Here is a 17,376-nt window from a genome sequence, read left to right as displayed (position 1 = left end):
CTGCCTTCGGCTCAAGTCATGATCCCAGGGTTCTGGGATCCAACCCCGCTTCGGGCTCTCTGCTCAGCAGGGAGCCTGCTTCCTCCTCTCTCTCTGCCTGCTTCTCTGCCTACTTGTGATCTCCGTCTGTCAAATAAATAAAATCTTAAAAAAAAAAAAGGGGGCACCTGGGTGGCTCAGTGGGTTAAAGGCTCGGTCTCCGTGCTCCAAGTTGCCACTGCAAGACCACAAGAATGGGTCACATATGGGTAGAGTGTGAGCCTGAAGAACAACTTAGTTGTGCTCTAGGCCACAGGTGGCTGGCTCCCCAAATCTGATGTAAGCTCAGGTTTTGTGATTGTCCTTCAGACTGTCCTTTTACATATTAACTTGCATAAGGTTTATTATGAATAAATAAGAAAATTAAGTCGCAGTCTGCATGACCTTAAGAATGCCCTCGCGCGGGTCTCTCTCCAAACATTCCTGGTCTCCACCTTAAGCGCTCTTGCCACAACTGTGCTGTGCCGCTGGCCCTTTAAGTAAGCCCGCGAGGCCCCGCCCCCGACCTGGCGCCCCGCCCCTCCCGCGAGCCGTCCGCAGCCGCAGCTCCTCCAGCCGCGCGCCCCGCCCTCCCCAGCTGTGCACCCTCGGTCCAGCTGCGTGCTCGTCGGGAGTCCCAGACATGTCCGCGGAGAGAGAGGTAGCCGAGGTGGCCACTGTGGTAGCGGCGGCCGAAGCAGGGGCCGGAGAAGACGCCTCTTCTCAGCCCCCGAAAGCCGAGGCCGCTGGCGACGCCCAGCCATCCGCGGCTTCCGAGGGGGCCGCCGCCGCGACGCCGCCGCCGCTGCGGTGCCTGGTGCTCACCGGCTTCGGCGGCTACGACAAGGTGAAGCTGCAGAGCCGGCCTGCCGTGCCACCGGCCCCCGGTCCCGGCCAGCTGACGCTGCGCGTCCGGGCTTGCGGGCTCAACTTCGCCGACCTTATGGCCCGGCAGGGGCTGTACGATCGGCTACCGCCGCTGCCCCTCACTCCGGGCATGGAGGGCGCCGGCGTCGTGATCGCGGTGGGCGAGGGAGTCAACGACCGCAAGGTGAGCGGGACAGGGCAAGGCAGGGCGAGGCTGCCCAGGCCACAGAGTAGTGGGGCTTGAGTGGGCGGGGGCCGGGGGTGTGGCAGGGCGGAAGAAACTGGCACTGACCCGGGCAGACGGGCATGGAAGGCGTTGGGAAGGAGCCTGTGTTACGAGGGCCCTGGGGAACTGGGTTTATATTGGAGGGTAGGTAGTGTAGATAGAGTTATCGCCCCCTCCCCAACCATTTTTAATTGTGGCCGCCGCCCAGAAGCGGCGGCGGTCGTGGTGGTTTAGGGTTGGGGTGGGGGGGGGGGGGGACACAATAAGGCACCCATGCGCATGCGCACAATGACCTTACAGCTCTCCCCACACCCGCCCCCCGCCCCCTGCCAACACCCCGATTAAAACCACACCTGTACCCCTGCCATCAAACACTGCCTGGGTAATTGTGGTCTGTGACCCTGAGTACGGATTAGTGCTTTTACCCCCGAGGGAGCTTGAGGAGCTGTGTAGTCCGGGTTGGGCGGGGACGCATGACCCTGCCAGAGCCCCAGTCACATGCAGCCCCGTGGTCTGTGGGGGTGTGAGGAGGCCCCTCCCAGAGCAGGGCCAAAGAGACGAGGCACGCCCATCATGGAGGAGTGGGAGCCTGCCACCCGCTCTTCCACTGGATTTACACTGCTGCTCTGATCTTGGCGATGGTGGGGGCGAGATTGGGTCTCTGGATCTTTGTCTTAGGCTCTCTGTATCCCGTGACTGCACTATCTCCTTCTGCAGTGACTCAGCCAGCGGAGCCACGACCCCAGGCTGCCCTTGGGAACGTTGAGGGGGCGGGAGTGGGGGGAACACGCCTCTGCCTTCCCCTTCCTCCAGGAGGACCCTGGGCTCAGAAACCCCTGTGGTGCCCATTTGGACTGGGGTGTGGGGGTGTGGCACTGGGAGCAGGTTGGCCCAGCTCTGCCGGTCTGTTTCTCCTTTCGTTTATCATTAATCTTGGCCACAGACCCGGACAGCGGAGAGTTCCAAATGAGCGACTTTTTGAGGGACCCGGGGTGAAGCCTTTGCACGTCATTTGTTTGGGTGTTTCTTTTTGGAATCAGCTCCCTGCAAGAGAGGCCCCCTCAGACACAGCCTTCCTCTTGCAGGACCTGCTAGTCCCAGGTCCCAGAGCTGGAACTGGATTTATTGTGCATGTCCACATCTCCTCCTTAGAGGGCTTCTGCCTCTATCTAGCTCTGGCCCCACCCTTTCCACTGACTTCTGAGTAATCCCACTCTTGAGAAGGTGCTAAGAGGAATTTGTGTATTTGGTGGGTGAGTGGGGGGGAATTGTAGTTCATGTTTGAAGGCCACCCACCTAACCTCCCTCCCCACACTTTCCGCTTAGTAAATACAGGATATCCTGTCCAGGGCAAGAACCTGATGTAAGAGGCTGGATTTTGTGGGGAGAGCCCTCCTTCCCTCCTGATGTCTGGAAAGGGGAGGGGTCATGGCTCTGCCCTGTGATGGACCAAGGGGTCAGCTTTAGCCTGGGTAGGTGAGCCTTGCTCTGGGCCACATTGGTCACAACTCTGGCTGACCCCTGCACTTTCCAGCAGTCCCGGGCTGTTTCTGAGTCTCCTAGTCCTGAGTCCTAGGGTGGAATGCTTCCATTCCCCCGACCTCATTTCAGGCCAGTGCGTGCAAGGAAACATCCCAGCCTGCCTTCAGTCCTCATCAGTGGAGTATGGGGCTTTGAGGACATGAAAAGGGGTGTGTGTGGGAACCCCATGCCCTCTCTCCATGGATCCCAAGTCTTCTTAATATACAGAATTCCCATCATCCCTGGCAGGGACCAAAACAGACCCAGATTGTCCTGGAATAGCACCCACACTTTTCTCTCCATGGCCTGCAGAGTGAGGAGAGGCCTTGCTTTCTTCAACAATTGCTCCCTTTCCTCTGCCATCCTCTTGACCCCAGAGGCTAAGCTGGAGGGAAAAGATTCTGTTTTCTTAACTCCCTTTCCCTCCTGCAACAAGGCTCTTGTACAGGTGGCCAGGGCTGGTTGCAGGGACAGGTTGCCTCTTCCTTTTGGACTAGGGCAATGTGGCTGTCCTTGTCCACCACCCCAGCTCCCTGTCTCTGGGGGAGGGTGTTTTCTGGGCCCCCAGTAGTGCTGGCTCAAATGCTTCTCATGAGGTAATTGCACCAACCCTAGAGGCTCTACGGGGACTTTATTGTTGTTATTACCTAATACTGTGAACTCTTTACTCTGTGCCAGACATTGAGCTAAAAATTACTGAGTGGTTTTTTTTTTTTTTTTTGCCACTTAATCCTCATAATTGCTCTATTTTTTACAGACAAGAAAACTGAGGCTCAAAAAGGTTAAATAGTTTTCATTTGCCCAAGGTCACACTGTCAGTAAATAGCAGAGTCCATTTTTTTGACCAAAACAGTTTGATGTCTTTAACAATACTTTATGCAGCCCTAAGTATAAGCTTCTTGCATTCAGGGGTCTTACACAATAGTAAGCATAAGATCTGTAAAGTCGAGATAAGGACGGTATCTACCTCAAAGAGCTGGGAAGGATTAATCGACTGTTTATATGTAATAAGCTTATTACAGCTCTTAGAATAGGGCCTGGCCTCTGGCAAGCCCTCCAGTAAGGGTACGTTGTTATTGTTTTCCATGGTGTTATTATTACTATTAGCATGAGGACTGTGGCTGCTTTTATTGCTACTTCATTGCCAGGAAGAGGGCCTTGTACGTGGTAGAAGGTCATAAATCGCCAGTGGGTGAATGAGCAAGGGACTGAATGATGCTCTTCTTTTATTCTTCAAGGTAGGGGACCGGGTGATGGTGTTGATCCGGTCAGGCATGTGGCAGGAGGAGGTGACTGTGCCCTCAGCCCAGACCTTCCAGATGCCTGAGGCCATGACCTTCGAGGAAGCCGCTGCCTTGCTGGTCAATTACATCACAGCTTACATGGTCCTCTTTGACTTTGGCAATCTACGGCCCGGCCACAGCGTCTTGGTACACATGGCCGCAGGTGACAGGCCCCCTCCCTTTATCCCCCCTCCTTACCCCACCCAGATTTCCTTGGGGCCCCTTCCCTGCAGCCTGTCTGGACGGTCGTCATGGCAACACCAGGCTGCCTTGGCCTATGGCTCCCAGAGGCCTCTGCCTTATTGTTGCCGTGGTAACATTCAGGCTCCAGGTCCAGCCTGGTGTGCTATCCATAGCAACGTGCCCTCAGCTGGCAGCCCCTCCTTTGCCAGTTACCCTTCCCCCAGTTCTCAGTCATGGCCATTGGACCCAGTTGTGAGGAAAGAAAGCCTCAGAATGTGCCCAGGCCCATTGAGGGTGATGAGCAGAGTCCTTGAGGGGCAAGGATGGAGAGCGGCGGCAGCGGGTGACTCCAGTTCTTGCCTCATGAAAGGGTCTTACTGCAGGGGGTGTGGGCATGGCCGCCTTGCAGCTGTGCCGCACGGTGGAGAACGTGACGGTGTTCGGGACGGCCTCGGCCAGCAAGCACGAGGTGCTGAAGGAGAACGGGGTCACACACCCCATTGACTATCACACGACTGACTATGTGGATGAGATCAAGAAGATCTCCCCCAAAGGTGTGGCTGGGGGTTGGGGTCTGGGCGGGGGCAGGATGGCCCAGGATAGGGAGGGGCACCTAACGCTGTTCTGGGCTCCCCCCGCCCCCCGACAGGAGTGGACATCGTCATGGACCCTCTGGGTGGGTCAGATACTGCCAAGGGCTACAACCTCCTCAAACCCATGGGCAAAGTGGTCACCTACGGTGAGTTTGCAGGCGGGGGGTGGAGAGGGCTGTGAGAGGAAGCCAGCTGCGTCTGAAGGGCAGGCTGCGGAGGCCCAGGGACTCCGGGACTCAAGCGGGCATCAGGGTTAGAGTGAGGACGGGTAACGCGTCCGGATCGCTGCCTCCGGGGTGCAGCTGACGGCATTCTCATTTGCTCCTTTTCCTGCGAGTCACACGCAGTGAATTCTGTGTTCTTTCCGTGCTCCTCTTTGGGGTTTATTCCGGATGTAAAATCCATCTGCCTGCCTTCCTTTGTTCTGCTCTCCTGGGCTTCTTGGATAAGCTGCATTTTCATCTGAAAAACTCACACACACAAAAAATCAGCAAATAAATAAAGATGGGGGCAGTTTTGAGTCGGCTGGAGTGCATCTGGGCCTGGCAGCCAGTGGGCGGGGGTCCTCCTGTCACTCCCCGCACTGCCGGGGATGCTTGTGACTGGCCCATAGGGGCCGAGGAGCATTGTTTCAGGCAGGGATGCGCCGGGCGACCAGACTCATGGGCCATGTTGCCTCGTCCCTCAGGAATGGCCAACCTGCTGACGGGCCCCAAGCGGAACCTGATGGCCCTGGCGCGCACGTGGTGGAACCAGTTCAGCGTGACGGCCCTGCAGCTGCTGCCCGCCAACCGCGCCGTGTGTGGCTTCCACCTGGGCTACCTGGAGGGCGAGGTGGAGCTGGTCCAAGGCGTGGTGGCCCGCCTCCTGGCTCTCTACAACCAGGGCCGCATCAAACCGCGCATCGACTCTGTGTGGCCCTTTGAGAAGGTGAGTGGGACCCCTGCGTTGGGAGGGTGCTCCGGGGGCTGGGGTTCCTGGGAAGAGAAGGGCTGGCTCCTTCTGGCTGGCTTTCAGGGGGGACTGGGCAGCCCTGGGAGCCGGGTCTTGTCTTCATCCCCAGGTGGCGGACGCCATGAGGCAGATGCAGGAGAAGAAGAATGTGGGCAAAGTCCTCCTGGTGCCTGGACCAGAGAAAGAGAACTAGGGCAGGGGGCTGGCAGACCCTCAGGGCCCCGGGAAGAGAGACACCGGGGGCCTCACTGTGCTGGTCTCCAGACTCTTTCACATTTCATCCTCTGTCATCATGCTCTGCCCTCTCTCCCCTGAAGGTCTCCATCCTGATGGCCTCTCCCCGGCCCTGTTCTGTCTCCCGAGGCAGGGCTGCCCCCTCCCCCCCTTCCTGCCCTCGGAAGAGGTTGGGAAGTGACCACTTGGATGTCTGGGCCCTGCCAAGGGGACAGGGAGGGTCAGAGGGAGGCCGGCTGCTTCCTGCCCCCACCCTTTCCCTGGGCCTGCTGTGCTGCTTTTGTGCCAAGGTTAGCCGATCCCTTTCCGTCCAGTTCTGTGTGCTCCCCCGCCGCCTCATCTCCCACTCCTGCCCCTGCCCCACCCCACCCCCAAATAATTGAAATGTCAGCTCAGGATATGGGGCCAATCTGTGTGAATCCAGCATGTCCCTGTCTTGCCCTCGTGTCCCTTCAACCCAGGCCGACCAGTGCCCCCCTCTGAACTCTGTCACCTCGTTGCATGGCCTTGTCCTCTTGCCCCCATCTCCTTAAGCACACTTGGGCTTCTTCCACCTCCGGGTTTTCCGCCCCTCGTAACCAAGGTTGCCTCTTACAACAAGGGTGGGACTCATACTGCCCCCTTAGGTCACAACTCTGTGGGAGGGACACAGAGTCCCCCCCACCCAATCAACTCCCCCCCCCCCCCCCCGGCCGCTCCCCACCCTTCACTGAGTTCTCTGGAGTTGTTCTCAGTGCCTTAGCAACGGAAAACCTGTGCGTGTATGTGTGGGGGGGTGTCCCTGTCTCACACCTCCTTCTCTACCCTGTACTCCCCAGTGCCTTCCTCGTTCTGCTGGAGCTGGGGTTTTGCTGCCTCCCAGTCCCACAACACTGCCAAAAATCTGTGTGCATGCCGGTGGCGGGTGGGGGTGGGCGGCAGCCCCGAGCCACCTGGGGTCTGTGCCATGTCCTGTCTCGGGGGGCTGTCATTTCTCTCTGGGTGGTAGAGGAGGAGGAGGAGGCGGGGAAGCTCTCCCAGCCTTGCAGGCAAGTGTGGCACTTACCAGCCAGAGCTCTGAGAGGCGATGCCATCTGTTTTTTGTTCTGGGACCAAAGTAAAAATCAAATCCCATTTCCCATGTCGTCAAGGGAGGCCCACTGCCTTCTCAGAGCAGGGGGCAGCTTTTCGAACTCAGCCCCAAACTTTGTTTACAGGGGTGGGGAGATGGAACAGGGGAATAAGGAGGGGGGCGGTTTAGGACCTGGGCCGCTGGAACCAAAGTGGGGGCTTCCTGGCGTAGGGGTGTAACTCCGTCTGCTCACTGATAGGGAATTAGGTAGGGTTCTTGCCCAGCCACTGCCAAGGGGAGGTGGGGGGAGGGGCTCAGCCTCTTCATTGTCTAAACAAGGCCTAAACGTGTGAAGTGCGATTTCTGCTTTTGTGTACCCCACCCCATTTTACCGAAGCTGCCTTTGTGTTTGTGTCAATAAAAAGCCAAACCCTGGGTCCTGGGATGTTGCCTCTTGAGAGTTGGAGGGGAAGGTGGGCTCCCGGAAGGCCAGGGCCGAGAGTGGATGGTTAGGGTTCCTCCTGCTGTGCTCAAATCAAGTTTCCTTTCAGGAAATGAAATGAGAAGGTCACACCACTTTTTATTGTTCCTGGGCAGCGTTTCACAACCCATAATCCCTGCTGCCGTTGACCCGCACGATCTCTTGCACCGGTGCACCCAACTCCAGCCTGGCTGGAGAGGCTTGGCGGAGGGGTGCGGGCGAGGAGGAGGGCAGGCTCTTAGCCCGATGCGGCAGTGAAGACCGCCAGGCCCCGCTGTCCCGGGGGCACGACTCTCAGGGCCTCCACCTCCCCACCTCCACGGGAGGGCTTCTGGAAGTGGATCTCCAGGATGTCCTGCAGCTCCGGGCCATCCAGCACATCGGGAATGTTGAGCACTAGCACTGACTGGGGCACCGGGTGGAAGGTGATCTGGAAAAAGAGCCGGGAGATGGGCAAAGTCTCCTGAGAGTCAGGGACCGGGGGCAGGTGGTGCCCCTGGGGGTAAGGGAGGGGCAAGGAGGCCAGAGAGGCTAGCAATGGGAAGGACAATGGGGTTTGGGGGCTCTGATCCTTTTCCTGGGCAAGTTTCTGGCAGGCAGACAGGTGTGGGGCCCAGCCCCCAATGCTCTACCTTCCCACTTACGTCAGCCTTCTGGATCTCCCCACTGAGGTAGGGAGAGACTCTCAAAGGGAACTTTCGCTCGCCCAGTGGCACTGAGAACTGGCCAATCTGGCACAGGTACTGGGCCACTGCGGGGAGAGAGAGGGAAGGACCTCTAGCATCCAGGGCTCTGCTCCCCTGGGGCCTGAGGCCTCCGTCAACCCCAGTCTCGTGGCAGGGCCCTCACCAGTGTCCTTAGTGAAACCCAGCACGGCAGCCCCTCGCAGCAGCTCCCGAGTCTCCACGTCACCACCCCCGTTCCTGGTCTTGCCAAAGAAGATCTCCAGCTTGTCCAGCAGCTCCTCCTCACTCAGCCGGAGCCCTGCGGGAAACCCACTGACCAGCACGCTCTGCCTGCTTACCCGAGTGGACACCTAGGGGCGGACAGGAAGGAGAGGTCCGGCCCTGCTTCCGGGAGCCCCGGTGCATAGCAGCCCTGCGTGTCCCAAGGACCCTGCTGCTCTGTCACCTGGACGGCGGTCACCACGGGCAGCTCCAGAGCCTGCACTTGAACTCGCAGCCGGCATTCCTCTATGTGGATCTCATGCTCCTTCTGTTGCAGCACCCTCTGGGCCACTAGGGCGGGGGAGCAGACTCAGTGTAGGGGGGTAGGCGGGGGGGGGGGGGGGGGGGCGTGACGGAAGCCTCCCAACCTCCCTCCCGGGGCCTCTTGGAGAGCTCACCCTTGGGGTCGTCGAAGGTGACCAGAGCAGAGCCTCCTGGCAGAGGGTAGGAGATCCTCACTTCGGAAACCAAACACTTGGGTGCTTCCTGGCCCTGCTGAGTGTGTCCTCGGAACACCAGGGGGACTGCAGTTGCCACGAATGGGACCTGGAGATGGGGGAGGGGAGGCTGATGCAGCCTTCAAGGGTGGGAGAGGCCCCCCTGCCCCCCCTCAGGAGGAAAGCGTTCCACATGATCGGTGGGGATGAATACATTTATTGAAAGAGCCGGGTGAATGAGCAGATGAAGTTAGGTCACGCCTGCACTGGCACGTTAGACCCAAGATCCGAACTTGTCCTTGCACAGCAGCCCTGCAAGTCTGGTAGCTCCACTTTACAGATGAGAAAGCGGGTCCAGAGAGTTCAAGTCACATACTTGAGGTCACACAGCAAGGAGGCGGCAGGGCCAGGAGAGAAACTAACGTCTAGTTCTTCTTCCCAGGCCACCCCCCTACCCCGCTTACCTGGTCTTGGGCTTGGTCCCTGAGCTCCCTTCTCCGCTGCTGCAGCTCCCGCAGCCGGCCCTTTAGTCTGGCCTGTTCCTCCCGAAGGGCATCCAGGGCCTGTTAGAACAGGGGGGACATGACCACGCATCCGCCTGCCTTCCTGGAGAAGGAGCCCAGGGAGAGGGGACCCTACTGTGGAATCTCCCACCAGCAGAGCTGATGCTCAGCTCCAGAACAGCCCAACCCCTTTCCCCTGCCCCCGGGCTGGGACTTGGCTGGCCTCATCTCTGGGAGCCTGGCTGCTCTCTGGGGGGTCCAGGAGGAACCTTGGGTACAATCACAACTGTTTTTTACAGGGGACCTTGCTTTTAACAAACACTGATTGAGCTCCTGCTGAGGGGTGCTGGGCACGGACACAGGGAGACACAGGGCCAAGAGGCCAACCCTCAGGTCTGGAGGAAACAGTACCGTAGACAGTGTACCCTCACACAAGGGACTGTGGAGGTCATCGGGAGTGTGGAGGAGGGACTGTGCCATAGGACTTAACATCACAAGGGAGGCCTCCAGAAGGAGTGGGGGCTTACAGTGGTAAAATGTCATACTACTAGCTAACATTTATTAAGCACTTACTGTATGTCAGGCACTGGGCCAAGCTCTTTATTTTTATTTTTTTTTAAGATTTTATTTATTTGACAGAGATCACGAGTAGGCAGAGAGGCAGGCGTGGGGGGGGCAGGCTCCCCACTGAGCAGAGAGCCCAACACTCAGGACCCTGAGATCACCAACTGAGTCAAAGGCAGAGGCTTAACCCACTGAGCCACTCAGGCGCCCTGTGCCAAGCTTTTTATATGGAGTGTAACACTCAACTCTTGAAACAACCCTACGACATAAATTCCCTCTTAACCTTATTTTACAGATGAGGAAACCAAAGTTCAGAGAGGTTAAGTGACTTCCCCGAAGTCATTCAGTCCTATCCAGGCTGACTCCAGACTGCTAATCTGTGCTTTCCAGTGAAAAAAATCAAGCACCACCCCCTCCACAGCCGCAGAAAAAGAAATCAAGCCCAGAGCGGGGAGCAGTTTACCCCACATCTCCCAGCTTGTCCCTTGACTGCCACTCTTTCCACTGTACTAAGCAGCCTTTCAGGCTGGGTGTGATTTGGAGTGAGTCCAGAGACAGAGAGTGACAACATGGGCAAGGGAATGACACCAGGGACACGAATAAATGCACCTTTGTTTGTGGGATGGAGTAGATGTTAGCTGGCAGGGCTCGCTCTGTGGTTGGGAAGCCTGATAAATAAGGTCAGCTCAGAGACGAGCGAGCTCACTTGGGAAGGCGGGACTCTGTCCCAGTCATCTCTGTATCCCCAGTGTCCAGCAGAGCCCCTGCCACAAAACAGGCATTTAGTCAATGTGTGTTGAATGAATGAATGACTGCAGTAAATGAATGACAGAATGGTGGCATATTACAGAGGGCACTGAAGACATTCAGTGTGAGTTCACTCTATTTTTTTTTTTAAGATTTTCTTTATTTATTTGACAGGCAGAGATCACAAGTAGGCAAAGAGGTGGGCAGAGAGAGAGAGGAGGCAAGCAGGTTCCCTGCTGAGCAGAGATTACTCCCTGCGGGGCTCGATCCCAGGACCCTGGGATCACGACCTGAGCCGAAGGCAGAGGCTTTAACCCACTGAGCCACCCAGGCGCCCGAGCTACTGGGCGTTCTAGTTTGCTCTATTTTTAAGCAGAGGAAAACTAGAGCTTAATCAAATAATGCTGGTTTATGAGGAGTGAGAAAGGTAGCCAGTTCTTCGTATTTCTACAAATGAGGTGACTTAAAGGCCGGTCAGATGGCATCAGTGAGTGCAGGGAGTCACTGCAGATGATAGGCAGTGCTAGGGACTCACCAACTGGAGAAAGCGTGTCCACACCAAAACGGCAGCCTCTTCCCAGCTCCAACCCAGATTTTCTCGAATGGGAATGTGGTTCCAGTATCCTCTATGTTCCCATTTTTAAAAAAGATTTTATTTTATTTACATATGTGTGAGAGAGTCAGACACTTAACTGACTGAGCCACCCAGGCGACCCTATTGAACTTCATTTTATAGATGAGGAACTTGAGGTTTGTCAGGGCTAATTAATGGGCCAAAGTAAGTCAAACCCAAGGCCACTGAAGACACAAGGGGTCAAGGACAGGATGTGGTGGAAAGGACTCTGGGTTGGAACAACATGTGGAAATGGTGGAAAGGACTCTGGGTTGGAACAACATGTGGAAATGGAAGAAGCCAAGAGGAAGGAAGAACTCTTTGAGGGACAGAGCCTTAGAAATCTAATCTTTGAGTCAGGGGTCAGGGGAGACAAAAGGAATGGCAGAGAAAAAAAAAAAGAAAGCCTGGCCAAAGATAAGGAGGGCCAGGGCCAGGACTGGGGACTGTCAGAGATACAGAGGAAGAGGAGGGATGAAGCGGCACTTCAAGGAAAGGAGGCTAAAGGGGTCCACGTGCTCATTTGCTTTCTCATTCGCTCATTCACTAATTAGCTACGGAACTGCTACCAAGTGCCAGGCACTGCTCTAGGCTCTGGAAACACAGTGACAAACACAACAGACACAGCTTCCTTGTGGAGTTTATATTCTAGAAAATGAGCCGGACAGTAAATAGAATCAATACAATCTACAGTATGCTAGTGGTAAGTGTTGTGGACAGAAGCCAAGCAGGGGAGGATAGAGAATGTTAGAGGCCATCTTAAATGAGGTGATCAGAATAGGCCTTGCTGAGATGATACTGGATCATTTACCTGAAGGAGATGCAGAAGAAAGCCATATGTACATGCGGGGGAAAGTTCTGTGCACAGGAAGAGCAAGTGCAAAGGCCCTGAGGTGGGAGTTTTTGTCGGGCAGATCTGAGGAACAGCAAGGAAGCCAATGAGTAGGAGCAGAGAAATTGAGGGACTGGGGGCCGGAGAGGAAGTCACAGAGGAGGAAATGGGGTCAGACCATGCCACATCTTTCACACAATGTGGGGTGGGATGCCACAGAGAAGATAACTTGGCTGTTATGTGACTAGACTGATGTGGGGAAAGGGCACAAGCAGGGAGACCACTGGTGAGGCCATTACAGAGTCCAGGAGCGCCATGTTGGGGGCTTGGACCGGGGGGAGTAATGGAGGCCGTGAGGGGCCGTGGAGTCTAGATGGGTTGAAGTTGCTGATGGATGGGAAATAGAGTGTGGAAGAAAGAGAGGAGTCTGGGATGACCCTAAGCTTTTTGGCCTGAGCGACTGCAAGGAATGAAAGCCATTTTCTGAGATGGGGAAGACCGTGGGTGGGAGAGATTTAGGGCAGAAAATGAAGGGTTTATTTAGAACACATTAGGTATGAAGTGCCTATTTGACATGTCAGAGAGACGGAGGGTAGCAGTTGCCTCTAGGGATCGAGTATTCAGGGAAGATGTCCAGGCCGGAAGTACTCATTTAGGGTTTAGTCATGTAGAGGAGACATAGTCACAGAGTCACAAAGCTAAGTAAGTTCACAAGAAAGTCTCACACTACTTGAGAGCAACAGGGAGGAAGGTATAGACAGAGGGAGGTCCAAGGGCTGATTTCTGGGGTGCCCACCACTAAGAGGTCAGGGGAACAACGAAGCACCAGCCAAGAATACAGGAGAGGGGTCAGTGCACCTGGAGGGGGAACAGGAGTGTGAAGAAGGGTTTCAAGGGGGAGCCAGCAGCTGGGCCAAACGTTGCTAATTAAGGCCAACTAAGGTGAGGAACGAGCAACACTCCCGGCGTCAGGACACTCAGTGACCACTGAGCGCCAAAGAAACAGTCCTGCTGATAAGGAAACGGCCAGAAGTTCATGTACAAAGGTTATTATTGTGGCTTTATTTAAAACAGACAAAAAGGGGCGCCTGGGTGGCTCAGTGGGTTAAAGCCTCTGCCTTCAGCTTGGGTCATGATCTCAGGGTCCTGGGATCAAGCCCCACGTTGGGCTCTCTGCTCAGCGGGGAACCTGCTTCCCCCTCTCTCTCTGCCCGTCTCTCTGCCTACTTGTGATCTCTGTCTGTCAGATAAATAAATAAATAAATCTTAAAAAAAAAAAAACAGACAAAAAGAGGGGTTCCTGGGTGGCTTGGCCAGTAGAGCATGTGACTCTTGTTCTCAGGGTCTGAGTTCAAGCCCCACATTGGGTGTAGAACTTTCATTAAAAACAAAATAGGGGGCGCCTGGGTGGCTCAGTGGGTTAAACCTCTGCCTTTGGCTCAGGTCATGATCCCAGGGTCCTGGGATCAAGCCCCGCATCGGGCTCTCTGCTCAGCAGGGAGCCTGCTTCTGCCTCTCTCTCTCTGCCTGCCTCTCTGCCTACTTACGATCTGTGAAATAAATAAATAAAATCTTTAAAAAACAACAACAACAACAAAAAAACAAAATAGGGAGGCCTGTGTGGCTCAGTGGGTTAAGCTTCTGCCTTCAGCTCAGGTCATGATCCTGTCGTCCTGGGATCGAGCCCCATATGGGGCTCCCAGGTGAGTGGGGAGTCTGCTTAGCTTTCTGCACCCACCCCCACCTCGTGCTCTCTCTCTCTCTCCCTCACAAATAAATGAATACAATCTTAAAAACAAACCAAAACAATAAAATAAAAACAAAACAAAAAGAAATCTATGTGTCCAACAATTGGGGAATAGCTAAATATATCATGTAAACAATTAAAAGACATAAGGAACATTTAACAATATGAAAAAATGCTCACAATAAGCCCAAAAAGCAAGATATAAAACTGTATAGAAAGTATGATTCCTATTCTGTTGATTTAAAAAGTTTTATTTCATAAGGATCTTTATTAACACATAAAAATGCATGGGGGTACCTGACTGGCTGAGTTTTGGAAGAACGTGCAACTCTTGATCTTGGGGTCATGAGTTTGAGCCCCATGTTGGATGTAGAGATTACTTTAAAAAATATAAAATCTGGGGGCACCTGGGTGGATCAGTGGGTTAAGCCTCTGCCTTCGGCTCAGGTCATGATCTCATGGTCTCAGGGTCCTGGGATTGAGCCCTGTGTCGGACTCTCTGCTCAGCAGGGAGCCTGCTTCCCCTCCTTCTCTCTGCCTGCTTCTCTGCTTACTTGTGATGTCTCTCTCTCTATCAAATAAATAAAAAATTTATTTATTTATAAATAAATAAATAAAATCTTAAAAAAAATATATGTGTGTGTGTGTATATATACACACACACACACATATATAAAATCTTAAAAAAAATAAAAAGGCATAAAAAAACTCTGGGAAGATAGACATTATTATCTCTGTATTAACCTCTGTATTAACAGAGGTTGTCTCTCAAATCTGAATTTAGTGTGATTAAAAGAAAAGAGGTTCCTGAACCCACCTTTCAATATGTAAAGGCCCTTTAAGGGAGTAGTTTTGGCAGAGGTAGAAGATGGGGGTGAATCAAGAATTCTTCTTCCCCAAGAATAACCTCGGGGAACTGGGGTTCTGAAAAGTTGCCAATAACATTAATAATAACAAACACATACTGTATGCTTAGTAAGTGCGAAGCAGTGCGCTAAGTTTTTACTGTATGGATTTATGGATTATCTGCTTAAATTTTTTTTTTAAAGATTTTATTATTTTATTTATTTGACAGACAGAGATCACAAGTAGGCAGAGAGGCAGGCAGATAGAGAGGAAGAAGCAGGCTCCCTGCGGAGCAGAGAGCCCGATGCGGGGCTCGATCCCAGGACCCTGAGATCATGACCTGAGCCGAAGGCAGCAGCTTAACCCACTGAGCCACCCAGGCGCCCCTTAAATTTTTTTTTTTAAGGTCTATTTATTTATTTGTCAGAGAGCAAGCAAGCACAAGCAGGGCGAGCAGCAGGCAGAGGGAGAAGCAGGCTCCCTGCCAAGCAGGGAGCCCAACCCAAGACTCTACTCCAGGACCTTGGGATCATGACCTGAGCAGAAGGCAGACGCTTAATCGACTGAGCCACTCAGGCGTCCCTAATTTTTTATTATTATTTTTTTTTTTACAATTTTATTTATTTGACAGAAGCACAGCAAGAGAGGGAACACAAGCAGGGGGAGTGGGAGAAGGAGAAGCAGGCCTCCTGCTGAGCCGGGAGCCTGACTCAAGACTCTATCCCAGGCCCCCAGGATCATGCCCCGAGCTGAAGGCAGACATTTAACGACTGAGCCACCCAGGCACCCTCCCCCCCTTTTTTTTTTCTTAAGTAACCTCTATACCCAGTGTGGGGCTTGAACTCACAACCTGAGATCAGGAGTCACCCACTTTCACCAACTGAACCAGCCAGGCTCCCTGCGCCTGTGATCTCTCTTATTACATTTTTGGGGCAAATGAAAAATTCCCAAGCAAGACATCTGTGTATTTATAACAGATGGAGTAGTAGCAGCAAGGGAAAGACTGCAGAAGCTGGAGAGGGGAGGAGATTCATTCATTCTAGGGCTGGTTATTGAGTGCGGACCGTACGCCGGGCACAGTGCTGGCATGTGTAGGGACCAAGGGTGAGCAGGCTAGACAGGGGACCAGTCTTAGTCTAGCAGAAGTTGGGGCATCACAAGTCAGGAAAGGGAAGACCACAGCTTGCGAGGCTTAGGGGAGCTCTTGGAGGAGGAACACATCTGCCTGTGAGCCAGAAGAGGACCCAGGATTCACCTGAAATGAACTGTAAGGTGAGGAACTGTTCAATTCTAGGATGAAATATAAGGAGGGGAAGTTTGCTGGGTGAGATCTCAGGAGAGAAGAGTGTGAACGAGTCCTAAACTTTTTGGGTCACAGAACCCTTTAAGTACCTAAGAACTGAATTCTCTCAGAAAAACGCATTCACACAAGGAATTCGTGAGCTCTGAGGCACAGGCCATAGGATTGTCTCTGAGGCAATGGGTTAGGGGAGAGGTAATCCCAGCTGTGTTTCTCCCCTGATGTTTAGCAGGTCTAAGCGACAGGCAAAGAGGCTTAGCCACCAGACCCCGAGATACCTGCAGATTCCCAGCCAAGGAATGTCCTTCTGCTTCTCCCTCCACCCCCAATACTCTCCTCTTTACTTACGGCATCATCATACATCACTGACGTGGGCCTGGGGTCTGGTTGACAAGAGCCGAGGCTTCAGAGCTGGGCACAAAGCGGCAGTGTCCCCTGTAACTAAACTCTTGCTTGTACCTTCGGAGGTGGCTTCGTCCCTTCCAAGTTGGGCCTGAGGTACACTTCCGACGGTTCTGTCTGCAGGCTTTCCTTCCACTTTCATTTCAGCAAAACCCCTGCCGCGTGTTTGCACGCCCCCAGCTGGTCTCCCCGCCCCTGGGAGGAGGAGCCCTTCTGGGCTTGGAAGTTGACCTCACCCACTTGAGGCCTGAGAGGAAGCCACCCAGAAGTAACAGCCAAAAGAACGTGGGCCCCTATGAACCACTCATTCCAGCCTATCAAGGCCGGTAGAATTCTGTCTGCTGTCAAGATATTTCCCTGGAGCCTAAAAAGATGCTGGGCACATGCAGACTCAATGAGATTAATTGAGAAATGCAACCAGGACCGTTAAAGCCTCTCCAAGCTCACAAAGTTGTCCTAATAGCCAGCCATTTGTGGAGAACTGTTCTGTACCCAATACTGACTCTGCTTCGCATGAATTAACTCCGTCTTCCAAATAACCCCACAAAGTTGGTTGCTTTTGCCACTTTACAGATGATTAGTCTAACCATCTGAGGCAGGGAAGTGAAGAAACCTGCTCCAGGTCATACTGCTAGAAGTCAAGCACATATCCAAACCTGGTTAGAACCGTGTTTGAACTGGGGCCTCCAGGTAGAGTGGAAGAACTTCTAAATTTCTAGTCAGAGGGCTGAAATTTACTTCCATTTGTGACTGAGCAAGCAAGCTACTTAGGAGTCTGTCTTGAGATGCCCAGTACTTGCAGGTGAGTAATCAAACACCGAGTTCAGTGCACAGATTTGTTTTCCTACTAACCAGTCTAGGATTTTTCCAGTAATTTAGACTCAGCCCTTGCTCCACAACCCAGGTGGGCCTGTGTCAATCAGTGCTTGGTGAACACACCTGTCGGGACTCCTGCTTCAATCTAGGGACTTAGAACCAGTCCAGCTGGAGACAGCCTATCTCACCAGTAGAGCAGGGTCCCATGTAT

General features: G+C 53.8%; 2 protein-coding genes across 3 annotated transcripts; one reads left to right on the top strand and one right to left on the bottom strand.

The window, feature by feature from the left end:
* The first annotated feature begins 595 nt into the window (after window positions 1–595).
* VAT1 (vesicle amine transport 1) lies at window positions 596–7,365 on the top strand. The gene is made up of 6 exons (XM_045985793.1): window positions 596–1,069; window positions 3,871–4,078; window positions 4,482–4,652; window positions 4,748–4,837; window positions 5,380–5,621; window positions 5,755–7,365. The coding sequence occupies exons 1-6, from the start codon at window positions 662–664 to the stop codon at window positions 5,836–5,838; spliced, it is 1,203 nt and encodes a 400-aa protein (XP_045841749.1). The 5' UTR covers window positions 596–661; the 3' UTR covers window positions 5,839–7,365.
* Window positions 7,366–7,490: 125 nt separating this feature from the next.
* On the bottom strand, window positions 7,491–16,490 carry IFI35 (interferon induced protein 35). 2 transcript variants are annotated; one of them, XM_045985795.1, is made up of 7 exons: window positions 16,296–16,490; window positions 9,260–9,358; window positions 8,757–8,904; window positions 8,543–8,649; window positions 8,261–8,447; window positions 8,044–8,162; window positions 7,491–7,841 (listed from the first exon to the last, which is right to left on the bottom strand). In XM_045985795.1, the coding sequence occupies exons 1-7, from the start codon at window positions 16,308–16,310 to the stop codon at window positions 7,650–7,652; spliced, it is 867 nt and encodes a 288-aa protein (XP_045841751.1). In that variant the 5' UTR covers window positions 16,311–16,490; the 3' UTR covers window positions 7,491–7,649. The 2 variants fall into 2 exon arrangements, with proteins under 2 accessions (XP_045841751.1, XP_045841752.1); XM_045985796.1 differs by having other exon boundaries at window positions 8,056–8,162; window positions 16,296–16,488.
* Between the last annotated feature and the right edge of the window lie 886 nt (window positions 16,491–17,376).

The sequence above is a fragment of the Meles meles genome, chromosome 18 (assembly GCF_922984935.1).
Source record: "Meles meles chromosome 18, mMelMel3.1 paternal haplotype, whole genome shotgun sequence".
Classification (NCBI taxonomy): Eukaryota; Metazoa; Chordata; class Mammalia; order Carnivora; family Mustelidae; genus Meles; species Meles meles.
The sequence above is the reverse complement of the archived record's forward strand: the minus strand, read 5'-3'. Positions and strand labels throughout refer to the sequence as shown.

Bases quoted from the DNA above. Each gene is read 5' to 3' on its own strand.
- VAT1 (XM_045985793.1), top strand. From the start codon at position 662: ATGTCCGCGGAGAGAGAGGTAGCCGAGGTGGCCACTGTGGTAGCGGCG. The intron at 1,070-3,870 runs GTGAGCGGGACA...TTATTCTTCAAG, and splicing joins AGGGAGTCAACGACCGCAAG to GTAGGGGACCGGGTGATGGT. The intron at 4,653-4,747 runs GTGTGGCTGGGG...GCCCCCCGACAG, and splicing joins CAAGAAGATCTCCCCCAAAG to GAGTGGACATCGTCATGGAC.
- IFI35 (XM_045985795.1), bottom strand. The intron at 8,650-8,756 runs GTGAGCTCTCCA...CCCCCGCCCTAG, and splicing joins CACCTTCGACGACCCCAAGG to TGGCCCAGAGGGTGCTGCAA. The intron at 8,448-8,542 runs GTGACAGAGCAG...GTCCGCCCCTAG, and splicing joins CCGTGGTGACCGCCGTCCAG to GTGTCCACTCGGGTAAGCAG.